Source organism: Myiozetetes cayanensis, unplaced genomic scaffold (assembly GCF_022539395.1).
Source record: "Myiozetetes cayanensis isolate MyiCay16 unplaced genomic scaffold, myiCay2020 scf28, whole genome shotgun sequence".
Classification (NCBI taxonomy): Eukaryota; Metazoa; Chordata; class Aves; order Passeriformes; family Tyrannidae; genus Myiozetetes; species Myiozetetes cayanensis.
Window position 1 is genome coordinate 4,412,994 of NW_026087499.1, and position 24,744 is coordinate 4,437,737.

Below are 24,744 nucleotides of genomic sequence, written 5' to 3' on the forward strand. Positions count from 1 at the left end.
TCGTAGGCCACATATGTGCCAGGAAAGTGGTGAAAGCTCCACAGAAAAAATACTTCACTTAAGAAGGGAGGCTGGTTTGAACAGGACTCAGCCCAGTTCAACTGGGGTAAAACTTCATGTTTATTGAAGACTACTTGGGACAGTCACAGTGGACAGACACTACATAAGGCCTCACTCCCCCTTAGCACGAGTCCATTGCTCTCGTGGAACAGCTCCTTGCTGTCCATCCCTGCCCCTGTGCAAGGGAGCTGCCCCTCCAGGTGAGAGTTGGATTGGTACAAAGCACTGACTCCCCAGGGACACACCATAACAACACCTGTACTCACTCGCACACGTGGGAACAGGGGAACAGGCTCTGGCTCCACATTCCAAGTCAGTTCTATATACAGTGGTAAGAGCACTTGAAATAAAGAGGCAGCAGCTGCTCTACATTCACCAGAAGGCTGGCTGAAGAGATGGTTCTCAAGGTATGGTTTGTGACAGATCTTACTCCGCTGGAAGATCACGTGAGGCTCGAAGGCAAGGGGGAGTTGAAATCAGGTGCCTTTGTGGGCTCGCTCCTCTACGTAGAGCTGCATCTGGAGGGGAGAAACCAGCATCAGTCCTGTTTGGTGTACAGGTAGGTGGATGGGGAAATGCTTGCAACAGGTTGGATAGGAAGGGTTTGTACCTTCCCCCATAACCAGGGGGTTATTTTATTATGAGGAGTCTTGCCCTGCTTTGATTACTGGCACAGACACTTGCAAGGCTAAGCTACTGCTCAGCAGCATTAAAGCTGTCACCCCACAGCAAAGTGCAGAGCTGGTGTGAGAGCAAAGCTCAGAACTACAGCAGGTTCAGCCACCTCTTGGTCTGATCTGCTCACCTTTAAGATGTCAGATGTCATGGTTTTCAGGGGGATGAGCCGGGGGTCGTGCATGTGCACGTCCTGCTCGTCAGCGAGGATCCACGGGAAGTCCTGGGGGCAGGAACACAAGGTGTGTTACTGGCAGAGCCTGGCAGTGCTGCAAGGTGAGCTCCTCCTCAGTGTTGAGTGAATGAGAGAGTGAATGGCTGAGGAAGGAACAGGTAACTCAGACCTTCCACAACAGTGAAACTTAGCACTTGCACACTTGGCCCTGAGACTCAGCATAACTGTCCTCAGCACCAAACTGTGATGTCAGCCCTCTTTGCTTACTGCAAAGGGACACCTCACTTCTTTAAAAGATACACTCTCAGCTGTCATGAGCTACCATGTTCTTCTGTCCCTTACACCAGCATTTGACTGCAGCTCCTGAATGCCTGGGGCATGGATTTCCATCCTGCCTTGGAAGTTTAAAGCCTGGCCTACTACACTCCCAGTTTCCACTGCTAAGCAGTACAGAGCCATTAAAACAATTTTATACTTCACTAGTTTTATTTATTGTGCCTTAGGACACATAATATAACTTGGCTCAGGAAAAAGGTTTCCCTGTATTTGTGCAAGGATGCTTAAAAATTCTTGCTTCAGAAAGTGATCTGTACACACTTTCAAATTTATTTATGCCCCCAAACCCCATAGTTACCTGAATCTTAGCCTGCCTTGCTCCTTTTGCAGAATCAGCCATCCACACAGTGGATGGGGGATGAGAGCTGCTTTTTATTGATAAAATTCAATACCTGTTCTACCTGTCTGAGCACTTCTAAGTGACTGAGCAGGCACTGGGCAGTGAGTGTTGTTACAATCTCTAACAGCTGTTGTCTGCAGTTGTGATTATGTGTGGTGGATGCTCCCACCTCACCAGCACAAACCATTTCAACCCACATCAAGAACAGCTGCGAAGTGCATCAAGTGACACTAAGTACATGTTCAAAACATGCCAGCCTCAACCTCAGGGAGGCCAGAACTCTGATCTGCCCAGTCTTTGCTCTGCAGCTTCTCACAGACACTCAGGTGCCCAAAGGTGCCACTCACCTTTATCACCTGGATCTTTTCCATGTTCCGTGTGGCAGCCTCCCGTGTGTGAACCAGAACTGTGAAGGTGCAACCTGAGAGAGAAAGGGCAGGTTGCAGCTCTGGGGACAGCTCCCAGGGGATGGGCCAAGCCAAGCAATGCCAGGCATCAGGCTGTTTGGATCCCAGTGGCGTTTACCTGGGGGGTTGTTGTCCAGCACAGCGTCGCACACGCTGATTTTCAGGATGAAGGCACGGAGTAACTGCTCCACGTGGGACAGCAGGGACTCAGAACTGTGGAGGGCACAGCAGTTGTTACTGGCACGCAGCAAAGGCCTGGAGCTGCTCCCAGAACAGCCCTCAGAGGCAGGTGTTGGATGCCACGGGCAAGCAGGAGTGGAAACCTCACCTAATGGAAAGCAGAGGCGGCTGGGTGATCTCAAAGACAAATCTCTCCACCGGGTGGTGCTCTTTATCCAGGATTACAACCACAACTTTCTCCACATCGTTCTGCAAGAACAAAGATTAGAAAAATCCCTTCCTTAAAACAAGCTGTGTGCTGCCCCCAGCGTGCTTTGATATAGTGGGAGTGCACTCCCACTGTATTTGTTGAGGCTCACAGCACAAGCAGTTATCCAAAGCTTGAGCTCAGATTATTCTTAGCAATCAGAAAAATTGCTTTTGCAAAGCCACTTCTTGCTGGATTTTAAACTGACAGCTTGTGGCTAAGGCTGAGAGAGATGGGTGCGCTAAATTGTATGTTTCTCTAGGTCCTGTTTAGGAACAAAGGAGGAGATGCAGCCATCTCACTGCATCACTCAGGAATGGACACCGAGGGAGGTAAGAAACACTCAGACCACTGGCCAAACAGAGCAGCTTTGTACAACCACAGTGTACAACTGACCTCATTCTGTTTTCTAAACATGCATTAAGATTGTCTGTAAAGAGCAAGGAACACAAAACCTGCCAGCAGCCTCCTGGAATGTTCCACAGATCACATCTCTCTCTTACAAAAGCATTCAAACTGTTCTGCTGGAACAGGTGCTTAAACTGGGATGGATTCAAAAGCAGAATGTTAAAGTGCAGGATGATGTAACTGGAAATACACAGACATATGTCCTCAGGTGCAAGTATAAGATGCAGCAAGGCCTTAACTGCCAGAAAAGGTTATGGGTGTTGGTTTTAGTTTTGTTACAAACTTTATCGGCTAGTATAGTGTATATGGTAAATTAGTAAATAAAGGTTGCAATTAAGAGAGTATTTATGCTCTCTTACTTTCTATCAGAGCCACTTGCAGTACTTTGGTCCCTGACTCGCTCTCACCTTCTCCAGCAGTGGCTTTACACAGTGCAGCGTGTCCTGGATGTACTGGTTCAGCTCCGGGTGGCAGGACATCTGTAGCAAACACAGGGAGGAGTCAGAGCTGTGTTTGATGTGAAGCAGGACAGTGCTAAAAGGGGAGATTTAAACAGAAGCACCAGTGTGCACAAGGCACTCGAGTCATGCTTCAAATACTGGTGAAAAATGCTGAGTTGCCCATTCAAACCGGCAATTCTTTCAGGGAAGGGTTAAATCAGCTGAGGCAGATCACTGCACCCACACAGTTGTTGTCTATCAGGAAAATATATCCACAACAGCATATTGGGAATAGCATATTCCAGCCATCCCTACTTCCTAGGAAACATGCTTTCCTGTTACCTCACTGCACAGAGCTGGGGAAGCCTTCTACTACTGCTGTCCATGACCTGCTTGTTCCATGAGCACTGCTGTATCCTCAGCTACAGGGCTGCTCTCCCTTAGGACAGGAACTAATTTCCCTTCAAAAATGAGTTTGCACATTAAAACAATCACTTCCAGAGAACAAGTTTTCGGTACTAGTGAGTGTTGACTAATCCTTGCTATTTTGCTTGTCCAGGTGGCTGAGAGCTTCTGGGAAAATCTCCTACCTGCACAGGTACGTTGTATTTTTTCCTCTTCTGAAAGATCCCGATGGGGTAAACTTCTCTGACGTACAAGATGAGGTGAACAGCCACTTCCAGGAACTCTGAAAGAACATCTGCAACAACTGAAAAACAGAAGTAAAGAACGCTGGAGTGGGGTGGGGTGGGGAAGCAGAGCAATACCACAGACTCAGAGGAATTTTTTTAAAGGGTTGGTTTTTTTTTTCTGTACATAAATTTCACCTGCATCCCCTTAGCTGCAGGAGGTTTAGGGATAGACCAACCCTCCACCAAGACTCAGTGCCAAGGAGAAGGCTCACAGGGGCATCAGCTGCAGCTCAGCACAACACATTACCTTGCCCAAAGTTGAGGTCCTGCCGTGTGAGGGTTGTCATCTTCCCCAGGCCCTGGAAGTAACCACAAAAGCAACGTTTATCCTCTGGCTGCTGCATTATGAACACAGCCCATGGAACCATCCACCTCTCCCATGCCTCTGCTGGCCCACAGACAGAGGTGTGAGCACCCTGTGCAACCACAGCCCTCAGGGCTCACCAGCAGTGCACAAACCACAGTGTTCTGGCTCACACCTCCAACTGAGAGCTCACCCATCATTTCATTCCTGCTTTTTTTCCATTCTCTCTCTCTTTTTGGGACACGGGGAAGTTCACACCAATACTTATTAGTAGCACAAGAAACACTGGTATTTTTAAAGCTTCATGTTCCTTTCCTTTTCTAGCCCCCATTTCCTACTCTAACACAAGAAATTCTCAGTTTTATGGGTTTATTCCCACAACAGCACCATGAACCAACACTTGTCCAGGCTTGGAGCTGCATCTTCCACTGACACATCACCACACAGGTTCTCATCTGCTGCCACTGCAACAGCTTCAGAGTCTGTCTCTCATGGAGTTCAACTCCCTGCTCCTCTCAGGGCTACCTAAAACTAAACCATGTGACTCAGGGCATCATTCAGATGCTCCCTGAACTCTGACAGGCTTGGTGCCATGACCACTTCCCTGGAGAGCCTGAAATTTGTGACACTTACAAAGGGCAGCACATTATTGTGCCAAATTGAGTATCACTGCCAACAAACAGCACACACTGGGGTTCAGCTTTCCAACAGCTTTCCCTACAGGGTGGAGTCTGTGCCTTACACAATTTAAGCCACAGTGTACATAATTACCTACGAGAAATTTTAGTTTGTTTCACTATTTTATCCACACTCATTCATCACATTCATGAAAACTGACCACCAATACCAGCACCACTCCTGATGAGCTGTGTATGTCTTTAAATGCCTCTGGAGCACCCTGGCTCCACCAGTGTCCTACAGAGACCTCTGCTGAACCCACAAACGATTCCAATCAGCTCTTTAGACACCGATTTTCAAAGCTGTTTCAGCTGCAACAAACCACATTTTTCAGACTTACAAAGAATTAGTTTAACCTTCACAAAACAGGGAGCTCATTTCCCTTTTCTTAAAATCAGGAATGTATATATATATATACACCACTGTATACAAAGACTTCCTGGAATATCCATGATCTGCTACACTAAATAAAATTAAGATACCTAAGCATCTCTCTAGCCCTCCAGCCACAGTGACTCTCACACTTGTACAAAAGTGTGAGCAGCATAAACGATCTGTGTTTTCAGAGGTTTAGGTTCACATCCTCACCTAAACATCACCCCTCCTTAAAGAGAGGCCCCAGTGGGGGAAGAGCATCCCGAGACATCCACCCTTCCCTGCAGGGCGCTGGGAGGGATGGGGGATATCACATAACACTAATCCATCATCTGCAACTCCCCCCGTGCCCACAGGCCGTGCTCCCGGGACAGCCGGCCCTGCTCCCCGGCCGTGCCCTGCCCGCGGCCCGGCTCCCGGGGCAGGATGGACCGTCCCCGCTGCCCGGCCCGCTCGGGTGCCCGTCACCCCCGGGCCCGCTCCAGCTCACTCAGCACCGCCTTTCCCCGGCACTCCCGGACCCGCGGGGCACCCGCATCGGCACGACCCCCACCCCCCGAGCAGTTGTCCCCCCACAACCCCGCTGTCCCCTCTGTCCCTCCCTGTCCCCCCGATCCCTCCCTGTCCCCCCAGATCCCTCCTGTCCCCTCTGTCCCTCCTGTCCCCCCGATCCCTCCCTGTCCCCCGATCCCTCCCTGTCCCCTCTGTCCCTCCCTGTCCCCCGATCCTCCCTGTCCCCCCCGATCCTCCCTGTCCCCCGATCCCTCCCTGTCCCCTCTGTCCCTCCTGTCCCACCGATCCTTCCCTGTCCCCCGGTCCCTCTGTCCCTCCCCATCCCCGCTGTCCCTCCTGTCCCCTCTGTCCCCTCTGTCCCTCCCTGTCCCCCGATCCCTCCTGTCCCCCGGTCCTCCCTGTCCCCCTGATCCTCCCTGTCCCCCCCGGTCCTCCGGTCCCCCGGTCCGGTGCCAGCCCCTCCGCCACGTTTCTCTCCCTGGCCCAGCCCTTGGATGAGGAGGGGGAGAGGGCGGGCAGTGGCGGCGCGCGCGGGTGACGTCACGCGGCGCGTGCCGAGCGCCCCCAGCGGGCAGGAGGAGCGGGCGCGGATCCCAGCGCTGCCCCGAGGGTCGGTGCCCCCGCCTGCCCGCCCCGGCGGCTCCCCGGACAGCGGGGCCCGGGGCAGGGGAGCAGGAGACGCTGCGCCCCTCGCTGGGGTAGCTAACCCGCTCCGCGGCCGGAACGCCGGGGAGCACCTGCTGCGGGGAGCGGGGGCGCGGAGCCCGCCCCGCCGCGCAGGTGAGCGGGGCCCGCCCCGGGGCTGCCCCGCCTTTGTCTCCGTCCTTTGTTTGCCCCGTCCGTGCCCCAGGCAGGCTGCCGCTGCTGTCACCAGCACCCTGCGCTCCCGCACCTCCTCCTCCTCCTCGCTGGGCACCCCCGAGCCATGCGCCCCTCGCATGCTCCTGCACCGCCCTGCAGACCCCCTTGCACCCTCCCAGAGCTCCCCCCCGCACCCTCCCGCAGCCCCCCGTACGCCCGGAGCCCCTCCCAGCCCCACCTCCTCCCGCACCATGCACCCCAGTCCCCCGGGATTCCCGGCGTCCCCGGTTCCTCTCCACATTCCCCCACTGCCTTCCCCCTGTCTCCTCCTCCTGCTCCTCCTGCTCTCGGGTTTGAACACCCGCTGCCCCCGGCAGACCTGCCTCCCCTCCGCCGCTCGCACAGCCCTGCCCTGCCTGCCGGGCTCCGCCAGCCCCGGACCTGCGGACAGGTAAGGCAGCGCTGCCCGCGCCGCGCTCCCCGAGCCCCGGGGCCGGCGGGGGATGCTCCGCCGAGCCCATTCCCCTCTGGCTTCGCAGGGACTGCGGAGCAGTGCGGGGGGCACTTTCCCACTTTCCGTGCGCCCCGGAGGAGACAAAGAGCGGGGTTTTCGGGGACCGCCGGTGCTGCCGTGGCCGGGACGCGCGCGGTGCCCGGGCAGGGGCGGCATCGCCCGCCGGTGCGAGCGAGCACCGAGCCCGGACAGCGCCGGTGCCGGGGCGCGGTGCCTCCGGACAGCCCCATTGTCACCGTGCCGGGAGCGGGCTCCGGGCTCTCCCGCTGCCTCCCAGATCCCCCTACTTCGGGGAGTCCTGCAAGTCCCCTCCCGAGATGGCTCTGCCCTTCCCTGGGAGCGAAGTCGCCTCGGACAGAGGCACCGTCCCTCTCGCAGGGGCTGAGCCCCTCGCACACGCCACGGGCATGTCCCGGCTCCGGCCGGAGCTGCCGGGGGGCGAAGGAAGCTTTTCCCACCGAGTCATTGTACTTGAAGAGCCGTGCGCTGCCAGGCACCGAGCCCCTGGGCACCCGCGGGTTGCTCTCTGCTCTTCCTCTGTTGATAAAAGTGAAATCTCATTTCTGAATTAAATCAATTTGGCACCAGTTAATGGCTTATTACAGCTGGTAATTCATCACGTAGGATTTAAGTGACACTTATCCAATTCACACCTGAAGTCTTCCGTCAACTGGAGGGTTTAATGGAAGTGGTTTTGTATTCCCATCTCCTCTCCCTTGCAGAAGGAGGCATTAATTCTACACGTTTGGTTCAAAGTGAGAATGTCATGCAAGGAAAAATGTTGAAAGCGCAGCCCAACTGTTCTGCCAGTCGGGACACATCCACGTCTCCCCCCAGAGAAGATCAGGGCAAATCTGCCCCCATTCTTCCCTGTCAGGGGCTTTCCGGCCGGGTGAGCAATGACCTTTGCTATTGATTGTGTCCCATTTGTCACCAGGCATTGTGCATGAAACTGGAGAGTCTTCTCTGCCGTGCTGACAGCCAGCGACTATATCTTGGATGCTAATCTCGGGCTCATTGCTATTTTAATCTCATTATTGGGTAGAGTAGACTCTGTTTGATAGCAGGTCGCCTGTGATGGCTGTGTCAGCCACTCCGTGGAATCCCAGAGGAAGCAGAGCAGAGGGTACTGCATATTCATTCGTGTGCCCCTCTTCCCCCTCAGTGCAGGGGCTTGCTGGGCTGCTCAGTCCCTGGAGGATGTTGTACTGGGAGCTCCCGGGGCAGGTCGGGAAGAGGCTCAGGAGAAGGGGTGGCACGGCTGTGGCTGAAGGTGAGAGGCATCTGAAGGTGTCCAGTGTCCATCAGAGCCGGGGTGCTGGAGCTCAGCCGTGACTTAGTGACCAGCTCACAAGCCTGGGCTGCAGGAGAGGGAGTTCCCTGGGCCGTGCTGTGGGAACAAGTCACTTCTGTCCTGATTAGGAGGGCAGAGAGCCAGAGCTGACCAGTGAGGGGAGTCCCAGCTCCAGCCCTTCAACTAATGTTGAGTGAATCACATTTCAAGCGGTCAGTGGTTACAAATGGCCCCAGGGGGATGCTTTGTGAAGGCACAAGGCACCTACAGCTACTCCTCAACCCCCTGCAAGCCTGAATCTCTCTGTTCTGTCTCTTGTGCCAGTAGTGTGTTAGTGAATTGGCTCCTTTCTACAATGGAGTGCTGTTTGGGGATGGCAGGCAAGGAGGGAAAACAGCACAGGCGAAGGAAAGCAGATGTTTCAAAGGGTGGGGACAGGATTCAAGTAACCTAAATATCAGCAGAGGGGAAATCTCTCACACCACAGTCATGAGGGACAAAGAAACTGCGGAGTCAGGTAAATATGAAAGGCAAAGTGAGGAGGAAAGGTGACAATAGATACAGGAAACCTAAGAAAGGAGGGCAGCTCTGAAGAGGAACCCAAAAGGACTGGAGATCTGTGAGCAGGGAATTCTGCTGTTCTGACATCCCAAGGATGTCTGTACCAGCAGGGAAAAATAAAAATCTCTATAAATTGAGTATGCAAGAAGTGTTGGGAGAGAATAAAAGTGTTGCTACTTTTGCCCTGGGGAGGAAAAGAGAAGGGTGAATATAAGATTACCTGCCTGCTTTGGGGGACCCTAGAAAGCTGGGAGGGAGCCTTTAGAAATGGGAAGGTCTCTTGGCAGATTGTTTATGAAGCTTCCCAGCATTTGCCTCCAGAAACAGAAAAACAGATGGAAAGAGACCCAGCAGGGAAGTGAAATCTCATTTATCTGCACAATGCCATCCTCCTGGCTCCAGCCAGCTCTCTGCATGTCAGCTACCATAGAGCCTACCCTGTCCATTCTGCTCCAGGCCTTCCCAAGCCCATCCATCACCCTTTGGCTTCTTATTTACAGGCAGCCTGGCACACGAAGCCGGGTTTATTGTCTGTCATCCCTGCCACACAGGCACATACACACAACACCCATGTAGATGCACACACACTTAGTCTGTTGCTGCAGCTTGGGATTGTCTGGAGTCCAGGAAACCTTTATGCACGTCTGCCAAAGTCTGAGCCTATCAGAGCCAAAAAGAAATCTGGCCCAGCATACGTGCTTGGGTCTAGCTTGGTTCAGCCCTTGAGCATACAAACTGCATCATTTGCAGTCTGGGGTGAGAAAGGATCTTGACAGTCTCTCAGTTCAAGGGTTTTGTTCCTCTTGGCTGTGACATGGAGAACATATGTGAGAAGTTAAAGCTATGGCTGTCAGGTATAATGCTGTAAGTGAGATACATGAATGAAGGTGGATCATCTGATGTTGCTGCTTTGTGAAATACAACACCAATGCAGCAGGGGCAGTTTCAGAGCCAAGGTGGCACAACTGTGTTTATAGGGGGAAAACATGCCTGAGTTTCTTTGTACCTACTCAGTCCATGGCTGCCTTGCAGGATTATGAGCAGAGTATCAGCATATTGTAATTGTAGCAGTGAGTCCAGAGAGACTTCCCACAGGGAAAGTTACCCAACATGCAAAAAACCCTCTAATTTCCCTTACAGGATTGTAACCATCCACTGCTAACCCAAAATAGATCAGAAATAGTGGCTGAGACAGCACTGCAACTCAGTCCTGAGCCTGCACCCTGGGCAGCTCGAAGGCCTTATCTTTGCTGTACAGGTGTTCTTGTGAAAAGGCAGATTTGCTACCTCAAATAATCCTGAGTGTCTATAAAAGAAATGCAGGCATGGGGTGGAGTGAGGGGGATGCAGGTCTGGTGTAAAGAACTGTGGGACAGCTTAACTTGGCAAGCACTTCAGCTGTTTCCTTTACTAATACATGAACCCTAAGAAGAGGATGGGTTCTGGGCTTGTTTTAACGTGTGTCTTTTGTTTATAGCAGTTTAGGAAAGGCATCTCCTTACAAGGCCAGGCTTCTTTCTGCCTGGCAGAATTTCACCTGTGCAGAAAAGGTGAGAGCCTTGCTGTCACCTACATCAGCAAGCCCAGGGCTAGGTGGTCCTGCCAGAGGAGGGGGTGAAGTTAACTTTGGTGCTCAGACATTGAGGAGCCTGAGCACTGAGAACTGGGGATGCTGTTGTGTTATCTTAGCTGCCTCTGGAAGTGTGAATTTTACAGCTTTGGTAGGGTAAGAAAAATGAAGGAGGTAGGAAGAGGTTTCTGAAGTTAAAAGTAGATCACGGCATGGAAACAAGTGATTAAGGAGAGGGCTGAGACTCATTTGCCTCCAGCACAGAAGTGTTGCATTAACCCAAGGTACCCAAACTTATCCATGCACCAGTTTGGTTTAGCAAAACAGCTCAGATCTCCCCTGACAACAGTGTAATACAGGTATTTATCTGCATTATTAATGCAGGATTCCCAGTGACAGTAACACAGCATGCCAACCTGCCCCTCTGCCAGTGCAGAGATGAGGCAATCCGTGTGCTCTGGCTGCACTTTCATGCCATGCAGTGCCAACAAGACAGCTGGGCAGCTTAAATAAATGCCCCCTCCACTTGGAAGCAGACCTTCTGTTTAAGTGCCCTGCAGCATTTAGCTGCCTCCAAGCTCCTGCTGAAAACCAGAACGTGCAGCTTGTGTCTGTCAGGTTCACCATCAAAGGGCCCGTGTCTGTGAGAGCGAGATTGGAGACACCCTCACGCTCTCTTTGCACTTGTTCTCTCCTCTTGGTATTTTGCCTACAGATGAAAAGGTAAGATGCTCTTTCTGGCTCTTTGAGTTGTTCTGAGTGATGCCTTAATCCAGCTGGTTTGCTCTGGTTCTTAAAGAGAAAATCCTAGGAAGAAAAACAAAGACCCCGTGGTCTGGGGAAAAAACAAATGACCCCATGCAGAGCCTGCATGTTGCTGGGTTGCTGTTTTTTCCATTGGTTTTGAAGCAGGACTTGATGTGCTTTGTTAATAGATTTAGCTGTCAGTCTGGTTTTCCTTTGTTCCAGGTAGCTGCCAATAAAATGCTATTTCATAGTGTTATGCCTTCAGCAAATAAGCTTCCCAGCACCTCCTAAATCAAGCAGCAGTTTGTTGTCCTTTGTGACCTGTAGCAGAACCTGCTTTTTGGACACTGCATAAAGAAAAGGCCCCTGTCCTGCCTACCTCTTTCCAGGGGAGGGCTGAACTGAAAACTTGCTCCCAGGCTCTGAACAACAACAGAGAGGAATCTTGGAAAGGCAGAATTGGCTGTTGAATGTGTGAGCAGGCTTTTTTCAGTTAACAGGATAAAGCCATCTCCCTCTAAACTCACGAGACACTCTCTGAGGCTGGGGCTGCTATCATGGCAGAGCTTTCCCTGACTCAAAACACTCCACATCTGTCTCAGAGGTGGAAAGGAAGAACCCAGGCTATTCTTAGGGTGTCTCCTGTCAGCTCCACAAAAAGGCTCAGAGATTGGCCTCAAAGGTGGTTACCTGCCCTTCCCAGGTGACAATGGCTGGTCAAACAGCCAAGCACCTGGAGAGGGAGTGCAAACGATTGCAATTAAGCAGCAAAGTGGTTCACCCGGTGAACAGATGGAAATCAGGTGGAGCCGGGACTGGGGTGCAGGAAGGAAGGGGAGGAGGTTGAGTGGCTGTAACTCTGTCAGTATTTCTCCAGTGTAAGCACGGGGCTGGTTTTCTGGCAGTCAGTGTTGCAGGGAACTTTGGCTTTAAGCAGGTCTTCATGCTGCCCAGAGTGAGAGGGACAGTCTGAGAAAGCTGCCCCAAAGCGAAAGGCTGCACTGGAAATGCTGCAAATCCCTTTCCCCTTTCTGTGGGAAATAAAAGAGGAGAATGACTTAATTAGAGAATGCTCTGACTTGTGCAATGTCCCACAGCCATGTCTTGTAACACAAACACAGGGATGAAGGAAGACCTTCAAAAATATGACAGTGAGAACAGTCTGCAGACACAGTGCTGAGGGACTTGGTCTCAATATTCTTTGGACTTAAATTACCCTCCCAGTGACAGCCTTGTCTGGTTGGGTGAAGGGTCAAGGAGGGAAAATGGGACAAACTAGAGAAACCTCAATCTGCCTCCCTGCCCCTTGATCTTTAGACCATCATCCCCTGCTCTGCTGACAGCAGATTTATTTCTCTGCTATGCCATGAGGTATCAGCACAAAATTTCCAGCGTTTTTTCTTCCCTTGACCAATTTCAGCCACCCTGAAGCAGTGTGTGAGTGCGTGTGAATGTCTCTGGCTTGAGCTGCTCAGGGCTGTTGCTGGTCCTGCGAGGCCACCATCTGCCCCCAGTTTTGTTCATCTTGACATCTTCATTGCAAGGAAACCAGCTGTGAGGAGGGGCCAGTGCCAGCCAGGCCCAGGATGCCAACCTGGCAGCAAACAGCCCTGGCCAGACAGCTAATGCTGTGCCTGGGCTCAGGGAGCAGGAGCCAGCCCCCAGCCCCTCAGATGGTGGGCTGTGAATGGGGAGGGTAGGGGGCCTGGTGAGGAATCAAAGGGAAATGTCCTGCTGATTGATGGCCTCATTTGCACATGAAACTGGGACCTCTCAGCCCTGCAGGCCCTGCACGTGTGTCTCAGCTGCTGTAGCCAGGGCTGGGAGAGAAGGGTAACCAAGGAGGGAATAACTCACTTCCAGCTCTGGACATAATAGTGTTCTTCATCTAAGTGTTCTAGGACAGAATCTTGATGGCCTTTACCCTTCATAAATGTTGGTTGCTTATTTTTTTCTTTTTTTTTAATTGCAGGTGAGGCTGAGCACCCAGGATTATGGCAACTCCTTCCACCTTCTTCTCTCCTTTCCTCTTCCTGTGCGCGCTGCTTCTTTCTGACATCAGTCTTGCAGTCTCCCTGAACCCTGGCACAAAGCTCAGAAATGTTCCAGACAGCAACAACCACCTTCAAAACCAAGAGATGTGGCTGCAGCAGCCCAAAATTGGGCACCACCACAAGCATGGCTTGGCTAAGAAGGAGAGGGTCCATGCCATGCCTTCGAGAGGGCGGCTGGCCGGGGAAGAGACCCTCAGGATGGGCAGCGGAGCGTCAGCTGTGGAGGAGCTGGTGACAGAGGGACAGCCAGCAGCCCTCAAACAGAACAAGGATGTGTTCCTGGGCTTTGAGTTGCCGTATCCTGAGAGGGAGAACCAGTCCCCGGGCTCTGAGAGGGGGAAGAAGCAGAACCGGGAGCAGCGGCGGCACAGCCGCAGGGACAGGCTGAGACACCACCGAGGTATTTGAGCTCCAGGGGGCTGGTGGGGCACTGGCAGTGAGTGTCACTGGTGTGAGGGCGAGGAGATGCAGCTGTGGTTGAGCCACATGGGTGTGTGGAGAGTGTGGGGTGTGTGCCTGCTCTGGGGAGAAATCTGCCAGACAAAAGAGGCACAAGAAGAAAGGGGAATGAACTCCAGAACCAGAGGGGTTTAGTGCTGGCTGCAAGTTTGTGAGAATGACCTGGTTTGCCTTACAGGGGCAGCTCAGAGAGTCCCTGGGACTTGAGGGGTTGTTCTGGGGTGGCCTGTTTTGTTGGCTTTTTAGTAAATGGTTCAAACATGTCCAAGCCATGCTCAATCTCTCCACTGACTTCAAAACATGACCAGAACTAGAAATAATACAACCCCTCTATTCCACTTGAACACCATTTTCTCACCAGAGCTGGTATTCTTCTATGTTTATGCTGAACTACAAAAAAATATAAATTTTGCCCATGTGAAACTGCACTAATGACTTTGAAATGCTGTTTGGTTTTGACTGGGACTGCTTTCCTTTGCAGGTCAAGTTGTGGGTGTGTGTCTCTGTGGTATGCTCTGCTCAGTGTGGTAAATCTTGAGTTCGGTTAAAGCCTGGCAATTTGTGTCAGTCTGCACTATGTGACAAGCTGGGTGTCACATCCTTGAGTTCCAGCTATCACTCCTCCCTACCTCAGTAAGAAGAGCTCTCTTGTTTTCTCAGGGGACTGACTAAACAACTCATGTTAAGCAATAAAGAGGAGGATGCAACAAAGGTGGTTTGGAGCAATATTTGCAGACTACAAACAGGTCTTGTTTCTTGGGTTTAACTTAAGGTCTATGTTTAAATTAATACTTATGAAAAACAGGGATAAGCCTGTGAAGATTGGAATTTCAATTTAGGAGCTAAAATAACTCACTATTAAAATAAAATAAGAATGTATTCACAGGTATTTGCTGCAGTTTAATCCATTAGTTTAAAAATGGTGAAACAGGTGCGTTTTGTACTCTTGAGACCAGAAGAAGACATCTTTTTCTTCTTAAGCAAGAGGTAGACATGCCTTCAAGAAGGTATGATTACATATGTCTTAAATGTATAAAAATCAAGCTGCATATACTCTGGACCTGATCTATCACTTTATTAGTTTTACACTGGCCTGAAGAGCAGCTCGGGGTTGTGGATGGGTGAAATCTGAATTCCTTCAGCTCAAATCTATGGCACCCACAGAAAAGGGATGAGAAAGCCAATGCTGCTGTGCCTGTTGCCCTCTGCAGGGAAGACTCCTGATGCTGGGCTGAGCTCCCTGTACAAGAAACCTGAAAGCTTTGAAGAACAGTTTCAGAACCTCCAGGCAGAGGAAGCTACAAGTCTGACTCCCACCGTGCTCCTCATCACTGCCCTGGACCAAGCTGTTTCCACAGAAGAACCTCCTGTTCTTCCAGCCACCTCACCACGGTCACAGGTAGAGCTGGTAATTGCTTTGTCCCTCCAAGCCCTGTCTGTCCCTCATCTGTCCATCTTCCCTGAGCTTCATTGACCAGAGAGGCAGTAGGAACCCTTGGCTGCAGAGCCACCATATCCTAACAATCCTTGCTCACCTTTTGTCCTCACACAGAAGAGTGAAAACTTCCTTCTTGGCTTCAGCTGCAGCAAGGGAGAGCTCTTCCCTTTGGAAAATGAGATGCCAGGAATCCCTGACGGACAAGGCAGGGCTGGAGGTGGGGTGGAGGGGGAATCACAAGGCCTTTATAAATGTCTAAAAGCACCATAAAAATCCTCAAAGACTTCAGTGTCACTCCAGAAGAGTAACCCATTGTCTGTCTGGTTTCTTGTGGTTTGCAGGCCCGCCTCAGGCAAGACGGGGATGTGATGCCCACCCTAGATATGGCACTCTTCGACTGGACAGATTATGAGGACCTCAAACCAGAAATGTGGCCATCTGCTAAAAAGAAAGGTGCTAAACCTCCCTGTCCTCTTTCCCAAGAGTCCCCCTTGTAAGGCTTGTCCCACAGTTAGTGTTCCCAGATGTGCTGAAGGGCATGAGATCATAGAGGTGGGGAAAGAGAGAAGCAGCATAATGCTGATTGTGTTTTGTGCTCAGTTGCAGAATGTTTCTCATTTTGGATGCATAGTTTGAGGGCAGAGGAAAAATGATAGATGGAGGGTTGAGAAATAGGAGATTAGACTGTGAAGGTTTAGAGTTCAAACTCGAGATGTTTGAGGCTGTTTGTACCCTGGAACAATATACTCTCCAGGATGAAAACAGTAGCGTGAAATTTTCTATCAGCATCTTGTTTGGTTTTTTTCCACAGAAAAGCGCCGCAGTAAGAGCCCCAACAGTGGAAATGAAACTGTGACAGCTGAAGGGGAGCCATGTGATCACCACCTTGACTGCCTCCCAGGTCAGGATCCGCTTGGCAGAGGCATTTCTCCAAACATGGGGTTGTTTGAAATGCATCCTGATTGCTGCTGCTGTTAGGAAGTGATATCCAAGGGAAGGGCAGGGCTCTGGGATGATGTCTGTGTGATGGAGCTGTCAGGGGTGTCAGTACTCCCAAAGGGAAGGGGGTACCTGAGCTGTGCTGATCCTGTCCCTGTGTTGCAGGCTCCTGCTGTGACCTGCGTGAGCACCTCTGCAAACCCCACAATCGAGGCCTTAACAACAAGTGTTACGATGACTGCATGTGCACTGAGGGTGAGTCCAGCTCTTTGCTCTCCCCTGTTGGAGTTGACAGCACTGGCTTGGAATAATGGTTTGTATGTGAAAATAAGAGCTAAGCTCTGCTGCTCTTTAGCCTTTCCCTGCCACTGACTCACAGTGTGGCTGTTGAGTCATCCAGGATATCTTGTTTTCCCTCATGAAAACAAAAATCCTCCTATCTACAAACCCGACAGAAGCAGCCACAATACATTAACACTTCAATGGTGCTTTCAAGTATCACAGGCTATAAAAACAGACTGCTTTGCATGACCTTGTGCCTAACATATCTTTCCCAAGATAATTTTAGCAGAGCTTGTAGCAATTTAGTACATGTAGGAAGGGCACAGGTGTTTGTTTCTTAAAGCTGTTTCTGAGGAACCCACAGCCCTTGCTAGACAGGTGCATTACAAAGATGTTGAAAGGCACTCTTCTAGACTGAACATGTTCAGGGGCAGCTCCAGGCACTGGGTCTTGTCTGCCAGAACAAAACTCTGGTTGCCAAGTTTCGTGACCAGTGATTTGACCAGGTCATTCACCTGTTTTTACCCAGTTAAACAGGCAGCTTCCCTGGAGTTGCAATGTTAAATGGTAGTCTTCACCTTGGGTGTGTTGTGTGACACCTGAAGGTCCTCATCAGAGGTGACCTTCTGATAGATTAGCCTAGAAAAGTGTTTCTGCAAGCCTAATGAGGGCTGCCCCAGGCCCTGCTTTATCCTTAAGCTAGTTATAAGTTGATGCCAAATGTGCATCCTCTGTAGCATTAAAAAGATCCCCAGAGATGGAAGATCCAGATAAGACAGACAAGAGGCTTAGATAAGAGCAGAGCTCTGATCTTGTGTGCTCTCCTTCTGGGAGGCCAGACTGCCCTGGGGGGATTGGTAATGAGGGGCACAAACCCAACTTTGAGGTAGCTGGTCTCAGGGTAGCCCAGGGACATGCACTCCAAAAGGCTGCTCTGTGACCTGTGACATCCTCTGGGTCTCTGGTGTACAGCTGAGGACAGTTTGGGGCTGTCTCATTATATGAGCTATAAATCCTCAGCCTGCCCTGCTCTGGGGGTGCTGGCACTGTTGCTATCTGCTGCCTGCTCTGGAAGGTAAAAGAGCTGCAGTTTCAGCTCCTGCCAAGCCCAATGAAAATCAGGGTTACTGAAAATCTGGGCTTTTGTGAGAATTATTTACCCACAGGCTGTACCCCTGTCTGGCCCGACTAACTATGCATTCTGGTGTAACAAAGTCAGACAATAGACACCCAAAAATATAACTATTGGTGCCACCAACCCATTAGTTACCCTGATCAGAGGCTCCCATTGCCTTCCACTGCCATGGGAGAATATGTACTCATAGTTTTTGCAAATAAAATGCCTTTTTTCCCCTTAGTATTCATCAATGCTACATCAGATAGCTTCCTTCAAACCCTGCACTTTGAGTCCAAACCAGACAAATTGAAGGAGATGAGCAGTGAGCTTTGGATCAGACCTCCCAGTAATAGCACTTCAAAGTCTTTTCCCTCTTCTCTTGAAGCTTCAGGGAAATAAATAGCAAGGGGAGGTCCCAAGCCATTGCTGCTGCACATTAAGTCTATAGTAATTTCCCAATGGAGAGATCACTTAGACAGTAATGGGAAGTAATAGGGGGAAACCAAGCAGGGCTTCCATAAAATCACTAGAAACAATTGGAATAATTCATTGGTATTTCAAAAAGCCAGTGAAACCTGCCTGAACCAATGAATCCCAAACCAGAACAGGGAGCCAAGCAGAATGCCAGGGCCCGGAGAGCATTTCCATGTGTGAGGCATTTCCATCTGCCACAGCCCTGGGAGTGGCCCCAGTGCAGCAGGGTCTGTCAGAGGGATAGTTGTGTGGTGTTCCTGCCCTGGTCCCTCCTCACCTGTTCGTGTCTTTTCCGTAGGGCTCCGCTGTTACGCCAAATTCCACCGGAACCGAAGAGTGACCCGGAGGAAAGGGCGCTGTGTGGAGCCCGAGTCGGCCAACGGAGAGCAGGGATCTTTCATCAATGTTTAGGAGGGTGGGACTCCTGCCAGGAGGGTCAGGAGCTGGGCTCAAACTGTTCATACCTAGCAATGGGAATTAGAGGAAAAAGTCGAGCAAATGACTGGAGCTGCAGGCTCTGGACATGCCAGGTTCCAGCTGGGCTGAAACTCATGTTATTTATAAGTAGAGTGGTCTCAGCCTTTGCCATAGCAGACTGTGTTCCCCCTGCCTTCCCTCAGCACATTCCTGCCACTGAGTTGGGTCCCCCTCTCCCAGTTAGTAAGAAATGATCATTACTCCCGTTCTGATGGTCCTGGCAGGAAAAGGCTCTGCAGTTTCATCTCTTCTTCTCAAAGGAGTTTAGATGTGGAAGATCCTTCAGGGCAAAGGAGATATGAGCTTAAACTTTACCCCTTAATTATTGCTTGAAAATAAAGGTAGATTGCCCTTAAGGATTGGAGGTTCCTAAAGGAGAGGAAACTTGTAGCCTCCAGATGGATTCGAAGATGGGAAATGGATCAGCAGGAACCTGGCAGTCTAGATGAGAGAGGACCCTCTGACAGAGCTCTTGCTCTCTTCCTTGCTTCACCACTCCAGACATATTCTCCAGCTGTTACACACTACCACTTCCTACCTGTCATCTTTGGGACCTTCCAGTCCCACTCCATCCTTCCTTCCTTCCTTTCTTGCTTCCAGAGAACCACCTGGTTTCTGCAAGGATGTGGCAAGACATCCCAGCCTGCAGCTCTCACTCATTTAGTTATCCTGCCAAGTCTGTTATTTTTAATGATTATTTTTAGGAGCTTTCTGGGGAAGTGATAGTTTTCCTAGTGAGCCAAAAATAAAGTTTTTGGTAACAGGAGATAGGGACAGGCTGTTCCATGGTAGTAAATCCTGTGACATGTTGCATGTGTGTTTCCATGATATGTAAATAAAGATATGATAGATATCCTTTGTGCAACTCTTTGGCTTCTTTGACTGCACCCAAGGATGTGGCAGAAAAGCCAATAAGGGAGCTGATCAGCAGGTAGCACTGATGATATCAAGTAACTACAGAGCAATTGTGCTACTTGGTAGAAAAATTCCTCTACCCAAGGTGGGGATCCGAGCTTCTCTCTATCCTCACTCAAATTGCAGCTAACAGTTTCTGCCTGCTGTAGCCATCCAGATGTTTAAAACTTCTTTATATTAATACTTAATTGCTGACTTCAGTGATGTATTGGAGCAACACAGGCAACCTGTGTTAAACTGCAGTAGTGTTAGTTGGTGAAAATGTTCTTTTCTACTGCTAACACTGCACTATCCTTTTTTATTCAAGAACCTGGAGATGTACAGCACTTTCTGTAAGAATAGAAATATTAATCCTGCTGCTGAACCCTCTTTACACAGCCTCCCTAAACCCCTCTGTGCTCCATTTAGGCAGGCAAAGCTCCATTTTGCACTCCTGTTTATGCTGCAGTGTCACTCAGCATTGTGTATTCACTCAAAGGCTGCTAACATAATACTTTCCATCTCTAATATAATGAGTGCCCAGCCATGGCTACAGAGAGGTGCTGTGAATACAATGCCAGTTCTGACCTGCACTGCTGAAGGAGGAATTTGTGCAGGAGCATTTAGGCAAAACCTACCACAGGGTTGCTTGTAGCTATTTAGATTTCTGCTTCCAGCGTGACAGGCAGCCCAAAAGGCACGAGTAAAGAAAGAAAGGTGGTTTGGCTCCAATTTGTTAACCCAGGGAGAGCTATGCAGCCCCTCCCTCAGCACAGATGCAGAATAGTGGGTGGTGCTGCCAGTGCCATTGTCAGTGGAAGCATAAAGGGAAAAAAAAGGCTCCTAATTGATCACAGTCAATTGCAGAGCTCTCAGCCCCCTGGTCTCTGTGACACCGATGAAAACCACATGCACAGCCATTGTCAAAAACAGGTTTGATATCACAGTGTGGTGCTTTCCAGGGTAGGAGCTGAGGTCTGGATGGAACAGAGCAACTGAAAGGAAGCAGGAAATTTTGCAGGGTCTTTATCCTTGGTGATTCAGGTATTCCTTGCCCCTTAGACTGCATACTGAATCCTTGTAGGATCATGGACAATGTTTTGCTCAAGACTTTGGTGTAAATCCAACTACAAGCAGGCTTAAAAACAGCAAGTCTGAATTTTAAGCCAGAGCTTTTAGATGCCAAAAAGAGACTTGCTCTTTCCACTCTTGCCTTTTCAGCTTTCAGTCTGCTATTAACTCTGAATATAAAGAACAGATTATCCTTAATTGGTGGGATTAGTTAAATGCGTAAGGTCAGTGAAAATTGAGTTAGTTATTGTCCATCAAGCCACGGGATTACTGGATTGATTGCTCACAGTGGAGTTTCAGAAAGAGAGCCCGTGACCAAGTCTCATTCCCTCTGAATCAAGCTGTGGTGTTGCAGAGGTGAGGCAGGGAGGGTGAGCAGTGGTCCAGGCACGTGCTGCACAGCCACAGCAGCGTGAAAAGAATCGGCCTGAATTATGTATCAGCCACATCAACCACTGACTTCGCAATTGCAGAGCAAAGGAAAGCTGTTGAGTAAATAACATGCCAAGGTGTGGAATGCAAGAGCAGCCTGTGATGTAAAACCCCAGGGCAACATTTGTACAACAAGTCCAACCCACCTGTGAGAGCAGCAAAGCTTTTTAGGGCCGCTCTCTGCTGTCTCAAGGGCACGACAGCAGCAGCAGAGCGATACTATCTCTGGGTTACACTCAGCAACTTTCCCCTTCTTTCCCAGTATGTCCCAGTCACAGTGCAGTCAGTGACAGTTCTGCCTTTGGGGGTATTAGGTCTGAACAAGAGACGGACACAAATACCAAGCAAGTCTTGATTTATATGTTCTTCCCAACTGACTGTTTGAGAAACTCGAATTAGGAATTCACACAGGCTCTGCTTCTCTACTGCCCCCAGAGAGTTTAAGCCAGAGCTCTTGCAAGGTTTTCTATTGTCTCAAAAGGACTTTGGATGGGGCCCAGACCAGCCATAGCAGGGCTCTGTGCAATAATTTTTAAAGCTAATTGCAGAGCATGAAAGAAAAGGGAGTGACGGAGTCCCACACAGACTCCTGCTCTACAGCTACTGCTGTTACCAGCCAGTCCAAGGCTTACACATCATTTTAAGCCACTTCTCCAAGGGTGAGAATCAGACATGGAAAAGAGAGGACAGCGTGCAGATTTCACATAATCATCTCAGCAGCTGCCTGCTCTGCAAATGCTGTTGAATCTTGGGGATGTTGCTGGCAGTTGCCAAAATTATGACTGCAAGAGAGACAAGGAGTGGAAGCACAAATTAAAACACTTGGGAATCATTCTGTCTCAGGTCTGTAATAGTCTGCATTCATTTTAGCTTGGGGGTGTTTTATTGAAACCCTCTCTCCTCCTTTTCTCCCCCAGTAATTACCCTGTTGTCAATCCACAGTGTGTGTGAGTGCTTCAATTTCAAACCCATGCTATACCAAATTGTTCATGTCCATGCCAGTCACTCTCTGCTACATAAAGCCTGGAAAAAAACATTGCTTTCATACTTTTTATCAGGAAAAATACGAGGGCTGTTGTTTTCTTGGAATGTACTGAGTGAGCATATGCACTCCATAAACCCGCTTCTGGTGTGTCAGTTCATTTTCTAGAGTGTCAGTGAATCTTGAAGAGTAGTCCCTCAGTGATACCTCAAAGCTCTACTTGGATTTTAGAAAATCAGAGGAGCAGCTTGTCACTGCTGAGATGGGAAAGGACTTTCAAGTGAGCTTGTCAAGACACCACATTAGTGTGACCCTCTCCAGTCCCCAAATCACCTTGCCACAGCCTCATTTGCAGTGACATTGCAGGTGGAGGCTCCTCACCAGCATTACAAAATGCCTTCAGTCTCCCCCTCCCCCCCAATCCAGGTAATGGTTCTGCTTGCCTATTGTCCACTGGGATTTAGAAGGGAGTTTGTAGAGCCAGGTAACTTCTATGTGCCCTTCCCCACTGCTTATTCAGAAAGGCTCCATGGCTAATACGTGTATTTGTGCTGAGCTGGTGCCCTCACTGCTCTCAGCTCCATAGCCAGGGGCACAGCTCAGAGACACTGGTGGCAGCTGCAGCCTTTAGTTTCCTTCAGAGCAGACCCTGAGAGAGGGGTGAGGAGGGCAGAACTATGAGGGGTGAGCTTGTCTCCATTCCCCTGGGCCAGGTAAGGACAGCAGGAGCAATTGTATCAATTCCTTTACCTCCCTGTGGAATTGCTTCACCTTACCCACCAAGGGTAGAGCGTCCTGAAAATGCAAAGGAAGGCATTTCTGCCTTATTAGCCTCACTTTTATGCTGTCAGGAAGGGAGCCAGCTGTATATTAGGCTTTCACTCAGTCTGCACAAGGCATATCATCAACTGGCATAAAGCATCTAATTGCTGGATATTAGTTGCAGTGAGCTGAACTCACCTGGACCAGTCTTGTAGTCATAAAAATTTCCATATCCTGATTCCAGTCTCCTGGATTGCCTGATTCTCCCTGCAGGTCTTCTTTAACTTGCTGCTTATCTTCTTCTCCATGTTTGTGCTGCTTTATCAAGGGGAAGGGAACAGAGACAATTTACAAGGTACAAGCAGCACAAGGCAGAGATAAAAACCAACCAGCCCCCAGATCTCATAGGTGTGAGAGACGTGCAAATGCATAATGTCTGTCATAGCACTCATTGTTTTCACATCCACGAGATCATTAAGACATTTCTAAGTCCCTTGAGTGCATGACATGCAAGCCCAGGATATAATAAGCAGGGCTGAATTAATTGCACAATACATTGATGAACAAAATGAAGTAAAGTGCTTTTATTGTACAAGGGGAAAGGAATGCTTTGCGTTCAACGGCGGTCACATCAATCCCAATTATGGCTCAGGCTGCATAAATGATAATGAGACTCTGTCTCACTCACACTGAGTGAGAATGCTGAAGGGAGCAAAGACACCCACACACTGCTGCATCCAAACAGTGCTTATGGTTCAGCTGGGACAGTGGGATTTGTCTTTATAGCAAACAGTTCTCCTTTGACAGATACCTGTCCTGGCAGAAGGGCATCCCAGTGCACTTCACACCCAATACTAAGCCAGTAAAATGGCTATTCAGTCTCTCTTTAGCCTTGCCCCCACTCCAGGTGTTCAATCTTTTTTTAGGGTAAACCCCACCTTTTTTTTTTATGGTAAAAGCCTGTCCTTGACATTACTGGAACCACTAGCATTGATCCCATTTGATGCCACTACTTCTGTGAATAGAGGCAGGACTTCCCTACAAGACACAGTAACGTGTCCCTGAAAGACACAGTAATGGAAATGAAGTCACAGTTGATGTGTCATGTGGCAATAGATGAATTATATTTCAATCTTTCACTTGAAAGTGACACATTCAGAGATTCCTCGGGGGACTTCTGGTTTTTTACTGCTGTTCTGAGCTATGCAGCCAGTCAGTTTTGTTCTGATGCTTCCTCTGGTTAGCATCTTCTAGGTTGTTTCATATTTGCAATTAATGCTTTACCTTGGGAGATCTGGAAGTGTGCTGCACACAAGCAGTCAGCAGCACTCAGGGCATGGTGAAGGACAAGCTGGATAGGGCCACAGTTGTGGCTTGCTTAAGAATGTCTGAGGGCAAGTTCAGCACTGCATGATTCTCATGCACACTCTTGCTTGAACTGGAAATGAGACTGAAGGATGATTCATGAATTTCCACATACAGCCCTGCAATGAACCTCTGACCCTGCTCATCCCTTAGAGGCCCCATCTTTTCCTTAAGAATAAATAATGACAAGAAAGGAACTGACCTAGTCAGACATTGCAGCCTTACACTGCAGACAAGTAAAGCACACATTGGGCAAGGGAGGGAGGCTTTGAGAGGTGTCATCCTGGCTTCTGGATTCTGTTAGTTAATCTGCCCTACTTGGAGCTGCTGGTATGAACTGCACAGGGAATGAGAAGTTGTAGCTGAACTGTGTGGGGTTGGTCACTTAGCAACTCCCCTAGCTCTAAAATGGGACAAGCTTTCTTTCAGAATGAGAAGTGAAGAACTTGTGATTTGTACTAGACCTCCATGCAAAGAGTTCAGTCATCTAGTTCTAGAGAAAAAAAAACTAGGGCCAAAGGAAGCCACTAAGTACCTGCCACCCGTTCTAGGCACCTGGCACAACCCTGAACTGACCTGAACTTGGCTTGGCTGTTGGGTGACACAGCTGAGCACATTCAGCACCTTGAAATTGCCTTTATTTTGGTGTCTATTAACAGGCTTTTGGGCACTCTTCGCTCT

General features: G+C 49.7%; 2 protein-coding genes across 2 annotated transcripts; one reads left to right on the top strand and one right to left on the bottom strand.

Moving 5' to 3' along the window:
- Window positions 1–72: 72 nt before the first annotated feature.
- Window positions 73–5,216, bottom strand: MAD2L2 (mitotic arrest deficient 2 like 2). Its single transcript, XM_050322201.1, has 8 exons — window positions 4,208–5,216; window positions 3,859–3,977; window positions 3,236–3,307; window positions 2,322–2,422; window positions 2,112–2,206; window positions 1,934–2,007; window positions 866–958; window positions 73–578 (listed from the first exon to the last, which is right to left on the bottom strand). Exons 1-8 carry the CDS (start codon window positions 4,326–4,328, stop codon window positions 537–539), a joined length of 717 nt encoding a protein of 238 aa, XP_050178158.1. The 5' UTR covers window positions 4,329–5,216; the 3' UTR covers window positions 73–536.
- Window positions 5,217–6,705: 1,489 nt separating this feature from the next.
- Window positions 6,706–19,422, top strand: DRAXIN (dorsal inhibitory axon guidance protein). Its single transcript, XM_050322614.1, has 7 exons — window positions 6,706–7,082; window positions 13,290–13,771; window positions 15,042–15,229; window positions 15,610–15,721; window positions 16,080–16,169; window positions 16,373–16,462; window positions 18,379–19,422. Exons 2-7 carry the CDS (start codon window positions 13,312–13,314, stop codon window positions 18,489–18,491), a joined length of 1,053 nt encoding a protein of 350 aa, XP_050178571.1. The 5' UTR covers window positions 6,706–7,082; window positions 13,290–13,311; the 3' UTR covers window positions 18,492–19,422.
- The last annotated feature ends 5,322 nt before the right edge of the window (window positions 19,423–24,744 follow it).